An 18,323-nucleotide genomic window follows, 5' to 3' on the forward strand; every position below is an offset into this window, starting at 1 on the left:
TCACATTCACATTTTATTTGCAGTGTCTTCCCTCATAGCTTCAACTTTCTGTGTTACAATGAACTTAAAACGGTGCTATTTCTGCTTATTCAAACGGACAAAAGTAGACCAGAACAAAACAAACAGGTAAGACGCCACACACAACTATTGTATGGTACCAACATTATTTCACATACATCGCACATCAAACATCCTTTGCACACACATGCACTCAGAATAGTGACCTATCTGGGTTTATAGGAGAGAATGACAGAGGAAAAAAGGAATGGAAGCAGTTTAGAAGAAAGAAGTGAGAGAAAATGATTGTGGAGAGTGAAGGAGAGTGAGAGGGGTAATCAAATTGAAAGAAGAAACAGTCAGTAAGAGCATTAGCTGAGCTGAATAATGGAATAACTTAAAGCTCTGTGAAGTCACACGCAGGCGCACGCACACACGATATACCTCATGTACATACGGGTTGCATCCCAGAATTAAATTACAAAATAAAAACACACAGAAAATAGCCATGCTCTAGCCGTACAAATGCAAAAGAAAAAAAAATTAAACTGTTGACCTGAGCACCATCTGTTTTTATGCACAAGTTTCTCCCCAACAAACACAAAATGTACACATGGACTGAAATAAAGGAAATATTCCAGTATAGTTTTTAAAACGTCACAGCAATCGGACCATCAGCTTTGGCCTGGACTTTGAGAACTTAAAAATGAATGAGGTGACTGAAATTGAAGACTGTGATATGTTGTAAAGTGGTGTTTTGCTTGTTTCTGTCGCTGTTTTGTATGTATAGTGTGCATTCAAAAACAGTTTACGTCTCATGCGTCTTGCTCACTACTACTTTGTCTGACATTATAATACTGTCTATTATTAAAAACAATGAAAACATCAACAGTGCACGTGAATATTTTACATTCCATCACCAGGAAAATCAAACCAAGCCTGTGAGCTAGTTTGTGGTACATCTTTATCTATCTGCTTTCATATAAGGTTTGTCTTGATACTGACATGGACATTCTACACAGAGTAATATAAATTGTTACAGTTTTGGATAAGCAAGGCAAACACCGTATGGGAGATTGCAACATATGCATTGTAAATAAAGAGAGCAGGTGTATTTATACCAGAGTAGGTTCCCCTACGTGAGACATTACTGACATTAACCTGCAGCTAAGATATTGTAAGATATAGAGCTGTCTGCTTATGCCTGCATCCCATTTAGACACCAATATCACATAAAGCAAGTAAGCAAAGACAGGAGGAAGACCCAAACCAAAGTAAGGACTACAAAGTTAAAGTGCAGGATAAGACTGAAAAAGAGAAGAAAAGAAAATATGAAGGCAGGTTGTTTGGATCTCTAAACTGGTCAGTGTGGGAGATCCACTTCCTCTCTATCACCAGGAGGTGTGTTCTTATCAAACACAGTGTCACAGGTGAGAGGGGTTTCAAAAACAGTACTTACAGAAGCTGGTGGCTCTATTACACTACCAGAGCCTTGTCAGGTAGCTTCTCTGTAAGGTCGGCTTTAAAAAATGAGCAAAAAAGTGAACCGGGTTCAAGTTAAGGATTGGCGGTGCCTATTGTTGCTGCTCTGGTTATCTATGTGTGAATCTCAGAGGCTATATGGTGTCTGAGGTCAAGGGTTACAAGTTCATGAGCTTTAGTTGGTGGGGAAAGGTGAAAACATTCACTGAAATCCAACCTGATTCTTACTGAGGACATCTATTAGCCTATGTGAAGTGAAAGGCAGGTGGAGTACGCAGCGTCAGGAGCAATACCGTTGCCTCCAGTACGCCAACAAAGTCACTCCACAAGTGGTGCAAATGTAGTTCACATATCAACCTAAAGTGTCTCTATAAAGAAACAGATGTAAATCTAAGCTATTTACTCGTCAGTGAAAGTGTGGGTTCTTAATATTTAACCTGCGATTTTTGAAATTTGAGATCAGCAAACAATCCAAGCATTGGTCAGTTATAGGCTCATACTGCCCAGCATAGAGGAGATAAACACCTCAGTGTTAGTTTCTGTGATTTGTCTCAGAGTCCGACAACTGATCGAGGTGATCGGGGATCTCGTGGACTTCACTGCCATGCTCGTGTTCAGGCTCAGCATCTTCATCGTTACTCTCTGCGCTGTAGTCTATTGCCTCCAGACAGGATGGCTCATCCTCTTCCATCACATAGGTTGTAGGGCAGCTGCTGGATAACAATAAAAAATCATTAACACAGGTGCCACTGGAAGTTAATGATGTGAATAAGTAGTCACAGATAAAACTCTGCATCTGCATCAGGTCAACTTTTCATGACTTTAGAAAAGAAAGATGATGCCTGCAAATATCTTAAACGTGGTATGAGGCATTAATAAATCAATTACCACAACTGTAATATACATAGTGTACATATACATATTATTATATTTATTCAAATATATTATATTTTAAAATCATACAAACAAAAGCTCCAAACAAACGGTGCTTGTGTGCTCTGACTGGTGAGGTTGTTGTTTCCTAAGGGCTTTAATGGTTAAATGGTTACTGGTTCTTTGAGGTTTTAGTGGCTTTAGTGGGTTTTTAATGGTGTTAATGGTCTGAAATGTGATCCCAGTGAGACAGTCGATCAGGGGGCTCAAACAATGAGCTCCCACCAAGCTCACCAGTGTGTGAGTGCAAGAGAGGGAGAGAAGAAGAGTCAGAAATTGTGCATCAGCATATGTACAGTAAATGCATGTGATAATGTTTATATGTGTGTGTGAGTGTGATGTGGATGGACAGTATGTTGCAACAAACCGATAATGAGAGTTCTGAGTCAACCATTACATGCCATTATTGAAACACCAAACCCGATCTCCTCTTTCTTTGGGTAACATTTTCTGTATCAACTGCAGTCATCTCCAAACACAGCCTGTCTCAATATACAGACTCAACGTATGTACAGTAAAACTTCAATTACAACCCTTCACATACAGATAAAACTCCATCTCCTCATCATATCTCTTTCTGTCTTACACTGAGACAGAAACACACCCATGCCAGTATCCACCCTCTCACACACTCCGAGTCTCCCAGTTATTTGCAGACGTCTCCCAGTGGCCAAGACATCATTGTTGTGATGACCTATTAAATGGTAAGTGGTACCATACTAAGCCCCACGCATAAAACCATAAAGCCAGGATGAGAGCAACCAATCCCAAAGGATACTCACGCAAATATACACACACAGACACACAGACACACACACAGACACACACACAGACACACACACAGACACACACACAGACACACACACACACACACACACACACAAGCACCAGAACACTTTTGGAGTCCCTTAATGATCAGAAACATAAATGATGGATGAATATTTCAATATGAGAGTAGAGTATGTTACTAAGAGAGAGACTGGGGGTCAGAGAGAAAGAGATGTGTGCATTAAGTGGTTTTGAGTATAAAGCCACTCTTCCAAAACAACTACTTTAACAAACCTTTGTCTTTAAGAAAAAATGAGATAAGCTTGGTGGCCACATCGTGGGTTTGGCCAAGTGTAATAATTTATTTGTGGTGCTACAGTGAAATACAATCATCTGTTTAAACCTTATTTTTGATCAGGGAATTTAAATAGAGGTGATTAGATGGTCATTTTTCAGGATGAAAAATAGTAGCACTGTTTCATTGTTTAACGTAATTTCTTCAAATATAAACTATCACCAAACTACCATTTTAGAATGAGTCTGTTTTCAGGTTTGGATCATGATTTTTCATATTTACCTCTTACTTTCTGTTTGGGGTCTTCTTAGGCCCCATTGTTATCTTCAAATTATTATTTTTATGTTTAATTATAAATACAACATTTTTTTCAGCACTAATTTGATTGAAAATAGCTGATTGATTTAGAAAATTTTCTTTTAATTTCTAAACTTGCAGCACTTGGGTTTGTGTGACCACAAAAAAGAATATACAACTTGAGTTTGACAGAAATCATTGCTGATATTACTGTACAAATAAAATATATATTATGAAGAATTATGAAGACTTTGGAGATACAGTACTGATTTGACTAGTGAGATTATTGTTCGTATAACTATGAACACATTTTCAATGTTGACATCCACTGAATGCACTGACACTTAATTGGATGAGGACATGCTCTGACATTGATCACGTTTCTACATTACATTCCTACATTGTGCCAGTGCATTTCAGCTGTAGTCGACTGTTTAGGTAGACCTTTCCTAAGTGAATTTAATCCACACGGTGCCACGACTGCTCACTGTGGCCCTGGAAAAACCCAAAATAGAGGTGCAAATTATTTTATCAGGAAAAAAGAAAAATCTGGTGGCAGTTTCGTGCTTTAGCTTAAAAAATAAATTACTAACAATTTTTTATGGAACTCTCTATCACTCATTATATTCTATCATTGAAGAATTTCCATGATGCTGCCATCATTCATTTATATGCTTCAGAGAAGAGTTGAAGTGACGGTCACACTGTGCTACAGGGAACGGGGTCTGGCAATAGTTAGAGTGTTTTTTTAAAAAAGGAAATCAGCCTGGAACCATTTTGAAATTTTCAGGTTAAATTTGTAGCAGAAACAATTTTTAGAACTTTTTGGAAAAGTTACATGAGGTCAGCAACACTGCAGTCACAGTGCTGAGAAGTAAGAAAGTTATGAAATCTGTGAAAAAAAAAAAAAAAAATGGTTTATGACAACTGTAGTTTTATTTTGACTTCTTGTTTCTGGGATCACAGGCTATTCCCTTTAACTGTGTATTTGTGAACTTTCTGTCTCTCTGTATGTAAATAGTGCATAACATCTGTTTACACCTAAATGAACAGTATGTTATTGTGTTATATGTGTGCCTTTACAGCATGCTCCAATTTACTTACTTGACCACTTTTGTCTGTGTCCCAATGATATCGCTCTCCAGATCCAGCAGGTGCTGGTGGTTGCGGAGCCCCGTCAGCCTCTTTAGCCTCAGCAAGGCCACACAGAAATGAGCTCCCATCTCCTCCAGCTCTCTGGTACCAATATGAAGACCCTGCAACGAACATACATATAAAAGACATTTAAAATCCTAATATGTTCACCAGAAGAGACGGTCTCACACACAAACACTGAAACCACAGAAACATCCAATACACACATCTTTTTACAAAAAAAATAATAATTTCATCCGGAAATTTCCTAACAGAAATCAGCTTTAGCTGATGTGTTTTTTTTATTGCTGCACTGGAGATTGGGGATCGAGCCATTGTCCATCTTCAAACACCCGAATTCTGGGAAGCCCTTGCTGAGGAAACATGATAGTATATTTTATTTGCAGGAGGCGAACATTTAAAACGCAAATGAAGTGCAACTCTAACAAAATCTGCACAGCAGTATTCAATCATATAAGTAAATGAACACTCATGCAAGGGCACGCACACGCACATGAACACACACACAGAGCTAACCCCCAACTCAACCAAAAAACTTTCATGTTCCTTTTCCCAGAGCAGTAGCTAAAGAATCTCCAAACTGCGGCCTGACCACAAAGATATGCAGCCACAGTTCAGCAGACATTAGTTCCTGCACATCTGGACAAATACTTTCATAGAAACCAGTGGGGGTGGTAATCAGAGCCAAAATGGCATCCCAAGACTGCCTCAAGACACAGTATGTTAGATGTTGACATTGGCAGAATTCAGTAGGAAGGAAATCAGCTGGGACAGAGAGAGAATAGTAAAGGGGACAAGAGAAAAGATGAGAAAAGATACAAAGTGAAGAGTGAGAAAAAGGACTGCAGCACCACCTGCTGGACTTAAAAACAGTAAAAAGACATGGAATAAAAACTCCTGTAATAAAATAATAAAAGTAAACACATCAGCCTTTAATATTACTGTAATATAATATATTTCTCTTTTCTAAACTGTGGCTCATTAATTAGAATAAAAGGAAACTTCCTTGACACAATCTTCACAGAACGATAAGCCCTACAAGTGTAGCATTTAATTGCAGGGATTATTGTATTTAACTGCATTTCAAAACTTTACAAAATAAAATATATTCTTACCTTATATTTGCCTTGGTCACACCCACAGAGCGTGCTTTCCATGGTATAGCTGCGTTGTACGCCTATCTCTCTCCATACAACAACACGAGCAGTTGACTCTTTGGAGCGCTCCACAACAAAGCTACAGCTCGCGATGCTGAAGGCTGGGGCAATCTGAGAAAGGATCTTAGGAAGTGCCTGAAAAAGCCATGAAAAGTTTGAGATGTCAAACATTTGTGTAGATATGTGTGTGCATCAGATAGCAGATGTGTATTTTACAGTGGGGACTGTTAGAGAAATTAAAATGTTTATCCTCAAGTGACCTAATCCACCTTACTTTAGTAAAACTGAAACACTTCTGAATAGGGCCTACTGTGTATTGTGGAAATATAATTTTCACTCTCAGTGAGAAGATTTTTTGCTAACCTTGACTATTTGAATGGCCCAGATGTCTTTCTGTGGGAAATCATCTCCCTTTTGTGTTACCATAAAAACTGATGTGTTGGGCTGCAAGCAGCCAGTGAACCTCACGCTGTACTAAGGTGCTGTGTGACTGTTACGCCTTGCAAGTAAAACTTCTATATAATCTTACCGAAGTTCGTCCTCTGGGTCTATTTGTTAAAAAGAATTTACCTAACGGACAAATAACTGTGTACAACAAAGACTGACTTATGTACAACGCAGTTGCTTGAGAAAGAAGCATTACTGACTGCTACAATCCAACATGTTTGCTGTGGACTGCCTACAAGGAAATTGAGTATTGAACTGACTTATTTGTTAGCATTCCGCTCAGTGCCAAGTATATGTTTTGCATTCCCAAATGCAGAAAGGAACAACAAACTGATCTTGACATGACCAACTTCACTGGTGAATGGAAAGAAAACAATCCTTCCCAACTGCAGAGTAAGGACCTAGGTGGATTACTAAAAGTAAAAGAAATGTGAGCAGAGATAATCAAGTCTCTTAATGCCTATTAAAAAAAAGAGCCTACAAATATTGATATCACTGCATATTTAGGAATAAGGGGATTTTTAGCAAAGACACAGATGAAAATAAAAAGAAGCAGGGAACAGCACATATTACGATATGAGATGAGATGTGAAGAGATGAGATAAACTTTATTAATCCCCAAAGTGAAATTCAGGAAAATATGTTAGGAGATTTGCAATTAGAGAGCAAGTAATATACAATTACTATCAGTTTTTAAGGACTAAAAGATCCAAGTGTAAAATGCTGCTAGAATCTGTTAAGTGGGGACACGAGCTGGATTTCAATTCATACACTATACAAGACAAGTGCTAATGTAAACATAAGCAGTCTCTGATCAGATTATTCAGAGACTGTGCTCAGTGCTACTAATATTCAGAGAAAAGAGCATGCATGTATGTGCATGTGTGTGTTTTTACCCTGTATCCAAGATCTTCCTGAAGATCGCTGGATGTAGCGCTGATATTGGATTGCCAGACAGTCTCCTTTATGCTGCAGCCGTACATGAACACGTTCTTCTTTCTGGAATGACCATGGTAGTCGCAGAACACCTGTGAATTCATGTACAGAGTCACACATTGACACAGATGCATACATACTGAGTTTAGAACATACAGTATATTGCAATATTTTTACAAAATAAAAGTCTCCCTTCGTTCCTTTTCTAAAATTGTTTATTAAAATAGTTAAAATAAACAATAAAAATGATCTTTTAAAAATAAATAACAAAGAGGGATTGGAGGGTCATATAAATATCTCTATTATTATCAAAAAGTGTTAATAATTGCAGTAAAAAAATGACACAGTGGTAGGATGAGTGGTTGACATTTTGTTTTAGTAAACCTTAGGTTCATTTGAAGACAAAGAATAGCAGCCTCACTGCCCATGCATCCCCCTTCTGTACTGTAAACAAATCAGCCATAAAAGGAATATCCCATTATATCTAATTGGGTGATGCAGTGTAGCAGAGAGGCCAGTAGAGGCTGTTGTTTACGGTAGGTGCATTATTGCCTTAAAACTAATGTGATGATTTACTGATGTGAAATTGTGTGTACATGCAGCCAAACAAAATGTGCAGCTGAAAAAGTGAAATGGCATCGCCAATAACAAGCAGACAGAAGATTTTCTTTAGACTTCATAAATGAAATATGATGCAGCAACTTCAAAATGCCACAGAGTAATTTAGGTCCAGTTTATTAGAAGTCATACCAGTGGTGCCCTTTGTATGTGTGCAAGGTACTGCAGCAGGCTCTTAGTGTGGAAGATGGTGGGGTGGAGCTCAGGATTGGGGCTCTGCCACTGGCGATTCAAATCCTCACCACTCAGAGAACAACGATGACTACAGCAAAAAGGTGACAGAGCGGAGGAGAATAGAGCAACAGCTAGATAATCTTTCATGAGAAGAATCTGTGTGTTAATATACATACATACAATTATGATCATCTTGCAGGCCTCGGGTTGGCAGATGTGTATTCATCTTTAGTGTGTATACTTAAAAGCTGTAAAGATATGTCAATTATTTTTTTACTTTTCTACTTACTTTCCATTTACAACTCCATCAGGGTTGAGCATGGGGACTATCTTGAAGATGTAGGCCTCTCTCAGGCTGGCTGCAAGCGGGCTTGTACCCATCAGGAACTCCAGCGTGCCCTTCATTACCCAGCTGGCGTTGGTCTCGCCGGGATGCACTCGAGCCGACAGGAAGATCAATGGACGATTCCCTGAAGAGAGACAAAAATGGAAAGAATAGCACACACAAGCAGTGGAAAATGGAAAGGGAAAAAAGATGATTCAATTTAAAGTTTGTCTCAGCTGGGGAAAGGCATCAGTGAAGTACAGCGCACTATGAATGTATTTGGTAAGTACTGGCATGGCCTGATACCCCTGGGCTGTTTTCATGTAATAATACTCACCCTAATGTTCTGGCATGTATTTGTAAGAAAGGAAAATTTCTGCCTTTTGTTGGTGAATTCCTTAAATAGCAGTTTAGGGCACTATACAAGAGCTAAACACATGGAAATCACAACTTACAAATGCCTAAACACAATAATGTAGTGTAACAATCTAATGATAACTATTTGGCCTGAAAGAGCTCCATTATACAATGTGGTTGAAACTTTAGAAAAACTAGTAAGTGGGACCTTTAAGCTTGGATAGTTTTGTTAAAGACTCTTAAAAAAAAGTCAAGAATGAAGTCTGAGAGGTCAGACAAAAATTATGGTGAGCAAATTAAAAAAAAAAGCAGTCACACAGGTCCGGACTGCTTTACTCACTAAATTGACAGATATGATCATTGGAGTGGGACTCTGGCATGGCAGTGATAGTTAGAAGAGGGCAGCTGTTTCCACCCAGGGTTTCACACAGGACATCTTGTCTCAAGTAGATCTGAGGAGTCCTTAAAGCCTCAAGCTTGGACAGGTGCATCTGAGGATATAACGACAGAATGGCAAATTACAGTTTTCATACTTGTATTAACATTACTACCTACACCTTCAATTTAAATCAATCATATACACCGCTAAACTCAAATGTTCTCTAGATCTAGTACTACCTTAAGCGTGGAGTATGTATAAGGATAGTGATAGGCAAAGTAGCAGACGTCATCCTTATGGCTGAAGCTTGTGCTGAAGGTCATTGTGTAATAGGACTTTCCTTTCTGACCACCAGCTGCAATGGAACTCCTTGCAAAATGATTCCTATGGAGGAGGAGGAGGAATATTTAAGTAAAGGTTCGATCCCTGGCTTCTCTAGTCCATATGTCAACATGTCCTTGGGAAAGACACCCCAAAAAGAAAGTGCTATATAGTTGTGTAAATATTTTTAGTACAACACAGCATGATATATGCAGTATGGAAAAATTGGTATGCAGCATAAAAACAGCCTTTTTCCCATGTAATTTTAACATTTACTAAAAGGTGTTGTTTTGCATTTCCCCTCAATATTTTCCCAGATCCACTGTATTTTGAGTATACCTACTTGTAGTAACAGATGTCTGCTCCTGTTCGGACCCAGCGAGGCCTGCCACTGATCGCCTCCTGCACAGAGTACATCAGCACCTGCATGCCTACACACACGCACATGTGCGCACAGACAAGCAAAACACTGTGTAAGCTTAAAGCATTTTATGTGTCAACTGACTTGTATTCTATAGATTAACTTTAGGTCAAAAGGTTTTTTAAATTCAAAACAACTTAACTGTTATACTTCTAAAAATAAATACATTTTGTTTTATCAAGGCAGTGTTGTGCATCTCACCATAGTTGAACTGGCTGTTTGACTTCTCACAGTTGATGATGTTAAGGCGGTAGGTAGTTCCAACACGCATGCCGCTCACCTCAAAATAGAACCACTGGTGATAGTGATTGCTGTTGATGTCTGAATTCAATACAAGGTCATACTCATATCTGTAGAAATAGCACAAGATAAATTGTAAATATGGACCCAAATGTCGCCAACCATACATAATACTGACCCAACATATTTTTGGTTTATAATCTCATTAATGTAACACTGAGATAAAATGTAGGTTAAATACTGTAATTTAAACAGATTTTGATTATTAATGAGCAAATATTATAAAAAATATGAATTACCTTTTATTGAAAACTGAATCATCTCAATGTGGAACTCTTACTCATCCATGTGTAACTGATATGACAAGATATACTTACTTCCTAATCTGAACTGCCTTCCTGAGATTACCAGACTCAAACTGAGAGTTGAACCTTAACGATTCACCATCATCTTCAATCACGGGGCCGCTGAAACACGTAAAAAGACAATATTTAGGAAGAAATAAACAAAAAGTCATTGCCCTTCTCAATATACAGATGATAAATTGAGCTTATCTGCTTTGTGAATGTCACCGCTCTCAACATTAGTAGAAAAAGGACAAACTGCAGCATTTGTCACAAAGATAGTACTTTAACACAAATGTCAAAGCACTAGGTAATAATTTTGGCTCCATTTACGATAACTGATGTTTCGTTTACCAAACTCAGCAAAAAGAACTCACCTAGGAATGTCGAGGTCATAAACTACTTTATCCAAAATATCATTAGGATGAATCAACCTCTCAATGTCTTGGAATATCTTGGACCTGCAGCAATAAGACCCAAAAACAAAGTCATAGTTAACCTAATGGATGGTCAAATATTTTTCTATTAAAAATATTGTTTATTAATAACAGAAAATGCAATAAGCTATAAAAGATACCTTTTCCCACCACCATACCCTTCCATACACAGTAAAGATAAGACTATAAACTGCAGCTCGCACACTATGACAAGGCCTGTGGGCTGAAAGGCCAATTTGGATTACATGATAACTACATGATTACATCTAACTTCTTCCCAACTGTGCCTGGAAATGTGAATCACAGCTTGTCCTTGGAAAAGCCTTTACTGTTACTGTGGCCCACAAGTCAGGCTTTAATTTGTGAATTTGAGATTTAGAAAAAAATTCAAAATATTCTAAATACAATGTTTTTGAACAATGGAGTGAAAAACACTGAAATGCATGCATGTTTCAGCTATTCTATATTTTTAATTACATGGGTTCTGATGTACCAATTCTACCCACTGGTTTCATGAAAATATCAAATACCTTTGTACACCATAAACTCTCTCCAGCAGGGGTTCCCTAAATGTTGGGGCTACATGGCCAAAGTAATCTGGGTAAGCCACTTCAGCATACTGTGGTACAGAGTGAGTTCCCTCCACCATCTCCACATAAAGGTCAGGGTCATGCAGTGGAAGGAGGAGGGCTGTGTCTGGTACCTCCAGAACAGCTCCTTCCCCTCCCTCATCCTCAGCACCCTCTGAGCCACAATCTGAGCCCCAGTTACTGCCTCCTCCTCCCACACGACGTGAAGCGATACCTCCTAAGAGCAAAGGAGACTGTATGTGTCTTGTGGCACTGACTGGAGATTCTTCTTGTTTGACTCCCCGTATTCTTTCTTCTGTATTCAGAGCCCCCTCCTCTTCTAGAGCAACACACTCTAACACATGCGCTAGTTCCTGTTCTATCCTCTGCCCTTGAGAAGAAGGCCTGCTGAGGGAGGACAAGGTTGTATGTCCATCTGGGGAAGGAATGTAGGCTTTCTCTTTTCTGTCTTGGTCCTTGGTGAGGTGGATGGCATCCAGTTCAAGTGGTGTTAGAGGAGCAGGGGGAGGAGTGGGAACAGGGGGAGACAACTGAGTGTGTTGTCCTTCAGTAGTGTTGCACTCCTCTGGGGAATGCGGTACAGGGGCATGCTTTGGGGACAGGGCTTGAGCTGTGGGCACTATGATTGGCCGAGTGGATCGAGATGAGGCTGATGATGAGGAGAAGGATGAAGATGTGGTAGAAGCACTCTTTGAACATTCAAAGTTGTACCCCTGTAGGAACAAAAGAGAACAGTATTTTTATGAATATCCAACCTGCAGGAAATGTACAGTCTACCGAAAATTCATTCATTTTGACTATGAGCCAACAGGACATTAAGTGCATATTTTACATATTTAAAACTATACCAACATAAGTAAAGCCATCACACCAGTACACAACTCAAATACTGTCAATACACGAACAGACTAACACATATACTATTAACAAACCAAATAACCAACCAAATACTCCAAATACAAACCAAATACTCAGCCTGAGTTCATCTCGGATTAAGTGTTTGATTTGGTTAATTTATGCTGTTAAAATGTGTCACCGTGGGCAGAAAAGACTGACCTGAAAGTCTTCAGATAGCTCCACAAAGAACCTCTCATAGGCCCTCAACTCCTCAAATGGGCGGCTAGGACTTTTCTTGGGATGTAGTTTGTTTAGGTCTGTCTCTATATCATCATTCTGAGTGACAGGACACAAAGAGAGCAAAGCATGTGCTTGTTATAAGGTCTGCATCTCCTTTATAATTAAGAGATGGAAAAACTAAGTAACACAAGAACTACAATTAATGAGAAAATAAAAGTGTGAATCGTGTATTTTTTCTGTAACTAACTTACTTTGTTGTGTGACTTGAAATAAACACTGGTGTTTCTCTTACTCTATTAGAGCGCATCAATGTTTGGATTAAATTAGTAACCTGTAATTACATTTCAGAAATCTTTGATGTGTTTAACTCAATAACAGTATTTGGCACTGGGTGGTGAATTGTTGTTGGTGAGCCATGACTGCCCTCTGCTGAAAGTGTAAACAAGTGCACCTGGTCTGTATTGGTATCAGCTCCCTGTTACACACTTGACACCTAACATTAAAATTCTATCCTCAGATGAAATCATTTGTAGAGACTTTAAATTATTTGATGAAAAAGCCCCATATCAATGATGGTGTGTGAGTCATATAAATGTAAAAATATGTAGTAATTCCTTGTAATAACTGCTGGGGCTTTAATCAATGACTGGTTTCTGATTTAAAACCTTTTGGTCAGTAAGGGAAAATTATATCATACATTACATACTTTTGTGACATTTAATTATATAAATAACTCAGGCCTACTCCCTGCATTGTGTCTAAAAAAACTAACATACTTAACATTATGACCAGTAACATAAGTGAAATATGGCAGTATGTGTGTCGGTATTACTGCAGTGCGATGATCCTTCTCATCCTCTTCATTCTCAGTATCGTTCTCCGTATCTGCCTCTGTCTCCTCGTTATCATCACTTTCATCCACCACATCATCCACTGGGTATAACACACACATTCACAGAAGTTATTACGTGACTGTCCTTTAAATTGATGCATACCAAGCTGGGAGCTGATTATTTGACAAAATCTGTGTAGGTCTGGCACATAACCAGACTAGCAGAACTCAGATTATTTTGGTTACTGAATCTCATTAATTTGAGATTAATAAAACAATGATAACAAAAAGATATGAGAAGCCATGATCAAGAGATGAGTGAGAGATTTTGGAAGACAGAAGAAATCTGATACTTTTTAAAATACAGTAAGCTGGTCATGTCACTGACAATGTGAAAGCAGTAGCTTACAGTTTTACACTGTACTCCATTGCTTGGTTAGTCAGCATCACTGACAGTTTTGGGAATATAGATGAACCAACCACAAGCTTGCATGAAGGCTGAGATAACTGTAGTGCTGCTGCCAATTAAAGCCAAAGTTATGGCACCTATCACTGATAGCGAAACTCATTTTTGAGTCTGCACTTTGCAAAACATAAGGGAGGGAAATTTTATTCTAGACTCTCTACATGAAAAAGAAGACATTCCTTATTTTAGATTGGATAGGTCTGGTAGAAGAAGAAACGGGGTCGGACATTTTACCAGACGGCCTGTAAACACAACGTAGGAAGCAAATCAGTCGAGTACAGTGTAAGCATTTAAGCCTACCTCTGAGCAAGCAAGCACTATGCAATATCTTCATCACTAACACGTTATGTGTTAGTTTAGTGAAGTTAAGAATATGACATGAGGTGGATGAAAAAGCAATAGTGGGTGTGTGTAATCTGAGGATAAGGTTGTGTCTTACGTACGTCTTACCCTTCTTTAAGAGCTTGCTGCTGAGCTGATGACTTGTTCTTCCTGTAAGGCACACTGTGTGCAGCAGTGTCAAGAGTGTTGCCATTAACCATTTAGCTGATCCAGGGATATAAGCATTTTTTCAGTGTGTGTCTGTGTGGGATGAAGTATTTAATCTAGAACCAATGGCTGCAATAAAAAATTGTACTGTCCATGTGTGTGTCTGTACTGCATAGTCATCAATGAAAGGTGTGTACATAAACTGTGATAAGATGGGGAAAATGTGTGTGTGTGTATGCTGGATGTTCTCACCCCCAGGAGGCTGGCTGTACAGCTGTGCCACAGGCCCTACAGCAGGTATATGCGGCAACTGGTAGCAGAAAGCTGATTTGATAGTGGGCAGAGGTAGACGGTTCTTAGGAAAACACTTTCTCATGATTAGACTTGAAGTGTTGACCAGAGGATCCAGAGTCCGAACTGGGAGACATTCCTAGAAATCAAACCACGCAAAAAGTAGAGAGGGGCTGAGACCCACGGTGTGTGTGTGCAGTACTTACGTGTTGCATGCCATGGCATGTTACTTGCCATTCCCATACCATATTACTCACAGTGGATGTGTTGTAAAGAACTCTCATGCCATCAGCCTCTATGAATGCTTTCCTGCCAAGTTTGATGTTGGTGATGTTCCTGAGGCAGACCAGCAGCCCTTTACGAATCAGCATATGGCGATGCCGTGTGTCATTGCGATGCCAATCTAAGTACACAGCAAGTAAGATAGGCACATGTCCACCGTCCACTGCACGACGGGCATTTGTTTCTGTACAAGAAAGTGGAAGAAGAAGGATGGAAGGAGTTAAGAACAGAGGTAAAGATGCTCGGGGAAAAAAAAAAGGAAGGATGCTTTACACACTAATTCAAGAAGACTAATTAAGAGTCAAATGCTGCAAAGCAAATTACTCACTGGATTTGAGCAGTGCTCCCAGTGCATCCAGAGCTACCCTGTTGATTTAGGAAGAAGATAAATGGGTAACATAGTCTGTCAAACAAACATCAACGACAGATGGTAAGAAACTGTCTGAAAGAGGTCAAGGAGCCGTAGACTGTGACATCAACACTGGTGATGCCTAATTAACATAGACTCACTTGAGCAGGCTGGTGTTCTTCTTGCTGTATGGTGCTACAATCTTGAACATGAGTTCCACCACTGCATTCTTACCCAAATAAATAGCATTCACCGCTTTGCAGACACATAAATGAGGAAATATCAGGGAAAAGCAGAAATCATCAAATGGGACTGAGTAGTTAACGTCGTTTTTTTTTTAACGTTGAGTTTGTTTTAACAGTTTATTGTCTGAGATTCGGAAAAGTGTATATCAGAGTGTAAAGGTACTTACAGTTGGTAGAGTAAACCCTGAGAACCTGCAGGCAGGGCAGAAGCAGTTTAGTATTCTGTAAGTTCTGTTTCATTAGGTTGACTGTGACGTTCAGAGCTCCACTCAAACGCGCCTTCACTCCAAACTTTCTGTCTGAACACAGAGGCGTCAACATGTCATGTCATGTCAACATGGACAACAGTAATCAGTTTTTTTTTTTTGTTTTGTTTTTTTCATGGTGGAATTTTTGAGTGAGTGCCCCTTGCATTGAGAAATGAAACGTAATGTTTATCTTTTTACAAGGAAACTCCACAAAGCACCTTTAACAGCACAGATGAGACTAAATTTAAGTGACATGACATTAAACATGTTAAGTAAGGAGAACAGCATGTCTACAAAACAAACATTAGTTGGTACTCCAGTGTATATGTCAACGTTTGTTGGTGCTAAACTGTTACACGGAGCATACCTTTAGAGCCGACCTTAGCTAGTAGTGAGTGAAGCTGTAGCATGAGCTCTTCACTGGGAGGCATCTCTTTACTGGCAGTGATCAGAAGCTGGAATAATATTCCTGTTCCTCCTTTGGACACAAAGACTCCCACCCTGCGTCCTCTGCCTAAACGGAAAAAATAAATAAAGAAATAAAAGGTAGGAAGTAAAAATCCAGGAATTTGCAGCCTTAAAAAAACGAAAACCTTAAAATATTCATATTTACTACAATTAAGCCATTTATTACATGTGAGAAATGAATTGTCTATGCCTGTACAATACTAATTCTTGCAGGAATGAAAAAGTAACCAATTTGCAGTTGTCCACAAATACAGTGGGTACGGAAAGTATTCAGACCCCTTTAAATTTTTCACTCTGTGTCATTGCAGCCATTTGCCAAAATCAAAAAAGTTCATTTTATTTCTCATTAATGTACACTCAGCACCCCATCTTGACAGAAAAAAACAGAAATGTAGAAATTTTTGCAAATTTATTAAAAAAGAAAAACTGAAATATCACATGGTCATAAGTATTCAGACCCTTTGCAGTGACACTCATATTTAACTCACATGCTGTCCATTTCTTCTGATCCTCCTTGAGATGGTTCTGCTCCTTCATTGGAGTCCAGCTGTGTTTAATTAAACTGATTGGACTTGATTAGGAAAGGCACACACCTGTCTATATAAGACCTTACAGCTCACAGTGCATGTCAGAGCAAATGAGAATCATGAGGTCGAAGGAACTGTCCAAGGAGCTCAGAGACAGAATTGTGGCAAGGCACAGATCTGGCCAAAGTTACAAAAGAATTTCTGCAGCACTCAAGGTTCCTAAGAGCACAGTGGCCTCCATAATCCTCAATGGAAAAAGTTTGGGACGACCAGAACTCTTCCTAGACCTGGCCGTCCAGCCAAACTGAGCAATCGTGGGAGAAGAGCCTTGGTGAGAGAGGTAAAGAAGAACCCAAAGATCACTGTGGCTGAGCTCCAGAGATGCTGTAGGGAGATGGGAGAAAGTTCCACAAAGTCAACTATCACTGCAGCCCTCCACCAGTCGGGGCATTATGGCAGAGTGGCCCGACGGAAGCCTCTCCTCAGTGCAAGACACGTGAAAACCTGAATAGAGTTTGCCAAAAAACACATGAAGGACTCCCAGACTATGAGAAATAAGATTCTCTGGTCTGATGAGACCAAGATTGAACTTTTTGGCGTTAATTCTAAGCGGTATGTGTGGAGAAAACCAGGCACTGCTCATCACCTGCCCAATACAATCCCTACAGTGAAACATGGTGGTGGGAGCATCATGTTGTGGGGGTGTTTTTCAGCGGCAGGGACAGGACGACTGGTTGCAATTGAAGGAAAGATGAATGCGGCCAAGTACAGAGATATCCTGGAAGAAAACCTCTTCCAGAGTGCTCAGGACCTCAGACTGGGCCAAAGGTTCACCTTTCAACAGGACAATGACCCTAAGCACACAGCTAAAATAACAAAGGAGTGGCTTCAGAGCAACTCTGTGACCGTTCTTGACTGGCCCAGCCAGAGCCCTGACCTAAACCCAATTGAGCATCTCTGGAGAGACCTGAAAATGGCTGTCCACCAACGTTCACCATCCAACCTGACAGAACTGGAGAGGATCTGCAAGGAAGAATGGCAGAGGATCCCCAAATCCAGGTGTGAAAAACTTGTTGCATCATTCCCAAGAAGACTCATGGCTGTACTAGCTCAAAATGGTGCTTCTACTCAATACTGAGCACAGGGTCTGAATACTTATGACCATGTGATATTTCAGTTTTTCTTTTTTAATAAATTTGCAAAAATTTCTACATTTCTGGTTTTTTCTGTCAAGATGGGGTGCTGAGTGTACATTAATGAGAAATAAAATGAACTTTTTTGATTTTGGCAAATGGCTGCAATGATACAAAGAGTGAAAAATTTAAGAGGGGTCTGAATACTTTCCGTACCCACTGTAAATGTACGCAAGGGGAATA

General features: G+C 39.4%; 1 protein-coding gene across 7 annotated transcripts in view; it reads right to left on the minus strand.

The window, feature by feature from the left end:
- The window catches only part of agtpbp1 (ATP/GTP binding carboxypeptidase 1), a 24,950-nt gene continuing 6,627 nt past the window's right edge, over positions 1-18,323 (minus strand). For 3 of the 7 annotated variants that reach the window (XM_026321715.2, XM_026321716.1, XM_026321713.1), the window contains exons 6-27: positions 16,320-16,466; positions 15,872-16,003; positions 15,621-15,714; positions 15,439-15,476; positions 15,086-15,294; positions 14,790-14,967; positions 14,499-14,552; positions 13,583-13,683; positions 12,730-12,846; positions 11,614-12,386; positions 11,024-11,107; positions 10,680-10,769; positions 10,264-10,412; positions 9,985-10,072; positions 9,560-9,704; positions 9,282-9,432; positions 8,549-8,729; positions 8,218-8,347; positions 7,428-7,559; positions 6,043-6,219; positions 4,877-5,028; positions 1-2,192 (exon numbers count right to left, since the gene is read on the minus strand). In XM_026321715.2, coding sequence (XP_026177500.1) covers positions 2,012-2,192; positions 4,877-5,028; positions 6,043-6,219; positions 7,428-7,559; positions 8,218-8,347; positions 8,549-8,729; positions 9,282-9,432; positions 9,560-9,704; positions 9,985-10,072; positions 10,264-10,412; positions 10,680-10,769; positions 11,024-11,107; positions 11,614-12,386; positions 12,730-12,846; positions 13,583-13,683; positions 14,499-14,552; positions 14,790-14,967; positions 15,086-15,294; positions 15,439-15,476; positions 15,621-15,714; positions 15,872-16,003; positions 16,320-16,466 — 3,503 coding nt within the window. In that variant the 3' untranslated portion in view covers positions 1-2,011. The remainder of the gene's footprint in view (positions 2,193-4,876; positions 5,029-6,042; positions 6,220-7,427; positions 7,560-8,217; positions 8,348-8,548; positions 8,730-9,281; positions 9,433-9,559; positions 9,705-9,984; positions 10,073-10,263; positions 10,413-10,679; positions 10,770-11,023; positions 11,108-11,613; positions 12,387-12,729; positions 12,847-13,582; positions 13,684-14,498; positions 14,553-14,789; positions 14,968-15,085; positions 15,295-15,438; positions 15,477-15,620; positions 15,715-15,871; positions 16,004-16,319; positions 16,467-18,323) is intronic. The other 4 variants (XM_026321714.1, XM_026321720.2, XM_026321717.1 and 1 more) reach the window with 4 other exon arrangements.

This window comes from Mastacembelus armatus, chromosome 9 (genome assembly GCF_900324485.2).
Source record: "Mastacembelus armatus chromosome 9, fMasArm1.2, whole genome shotgun sequence".
In the NCBI taxonomy this organism is placed as follows: Eukaryota; Metazoa; Chordata; class Actinopteri; order Synbranchiformes; family Mastacembelidae; genus Mastacembelus; species Mastacembelus armatus.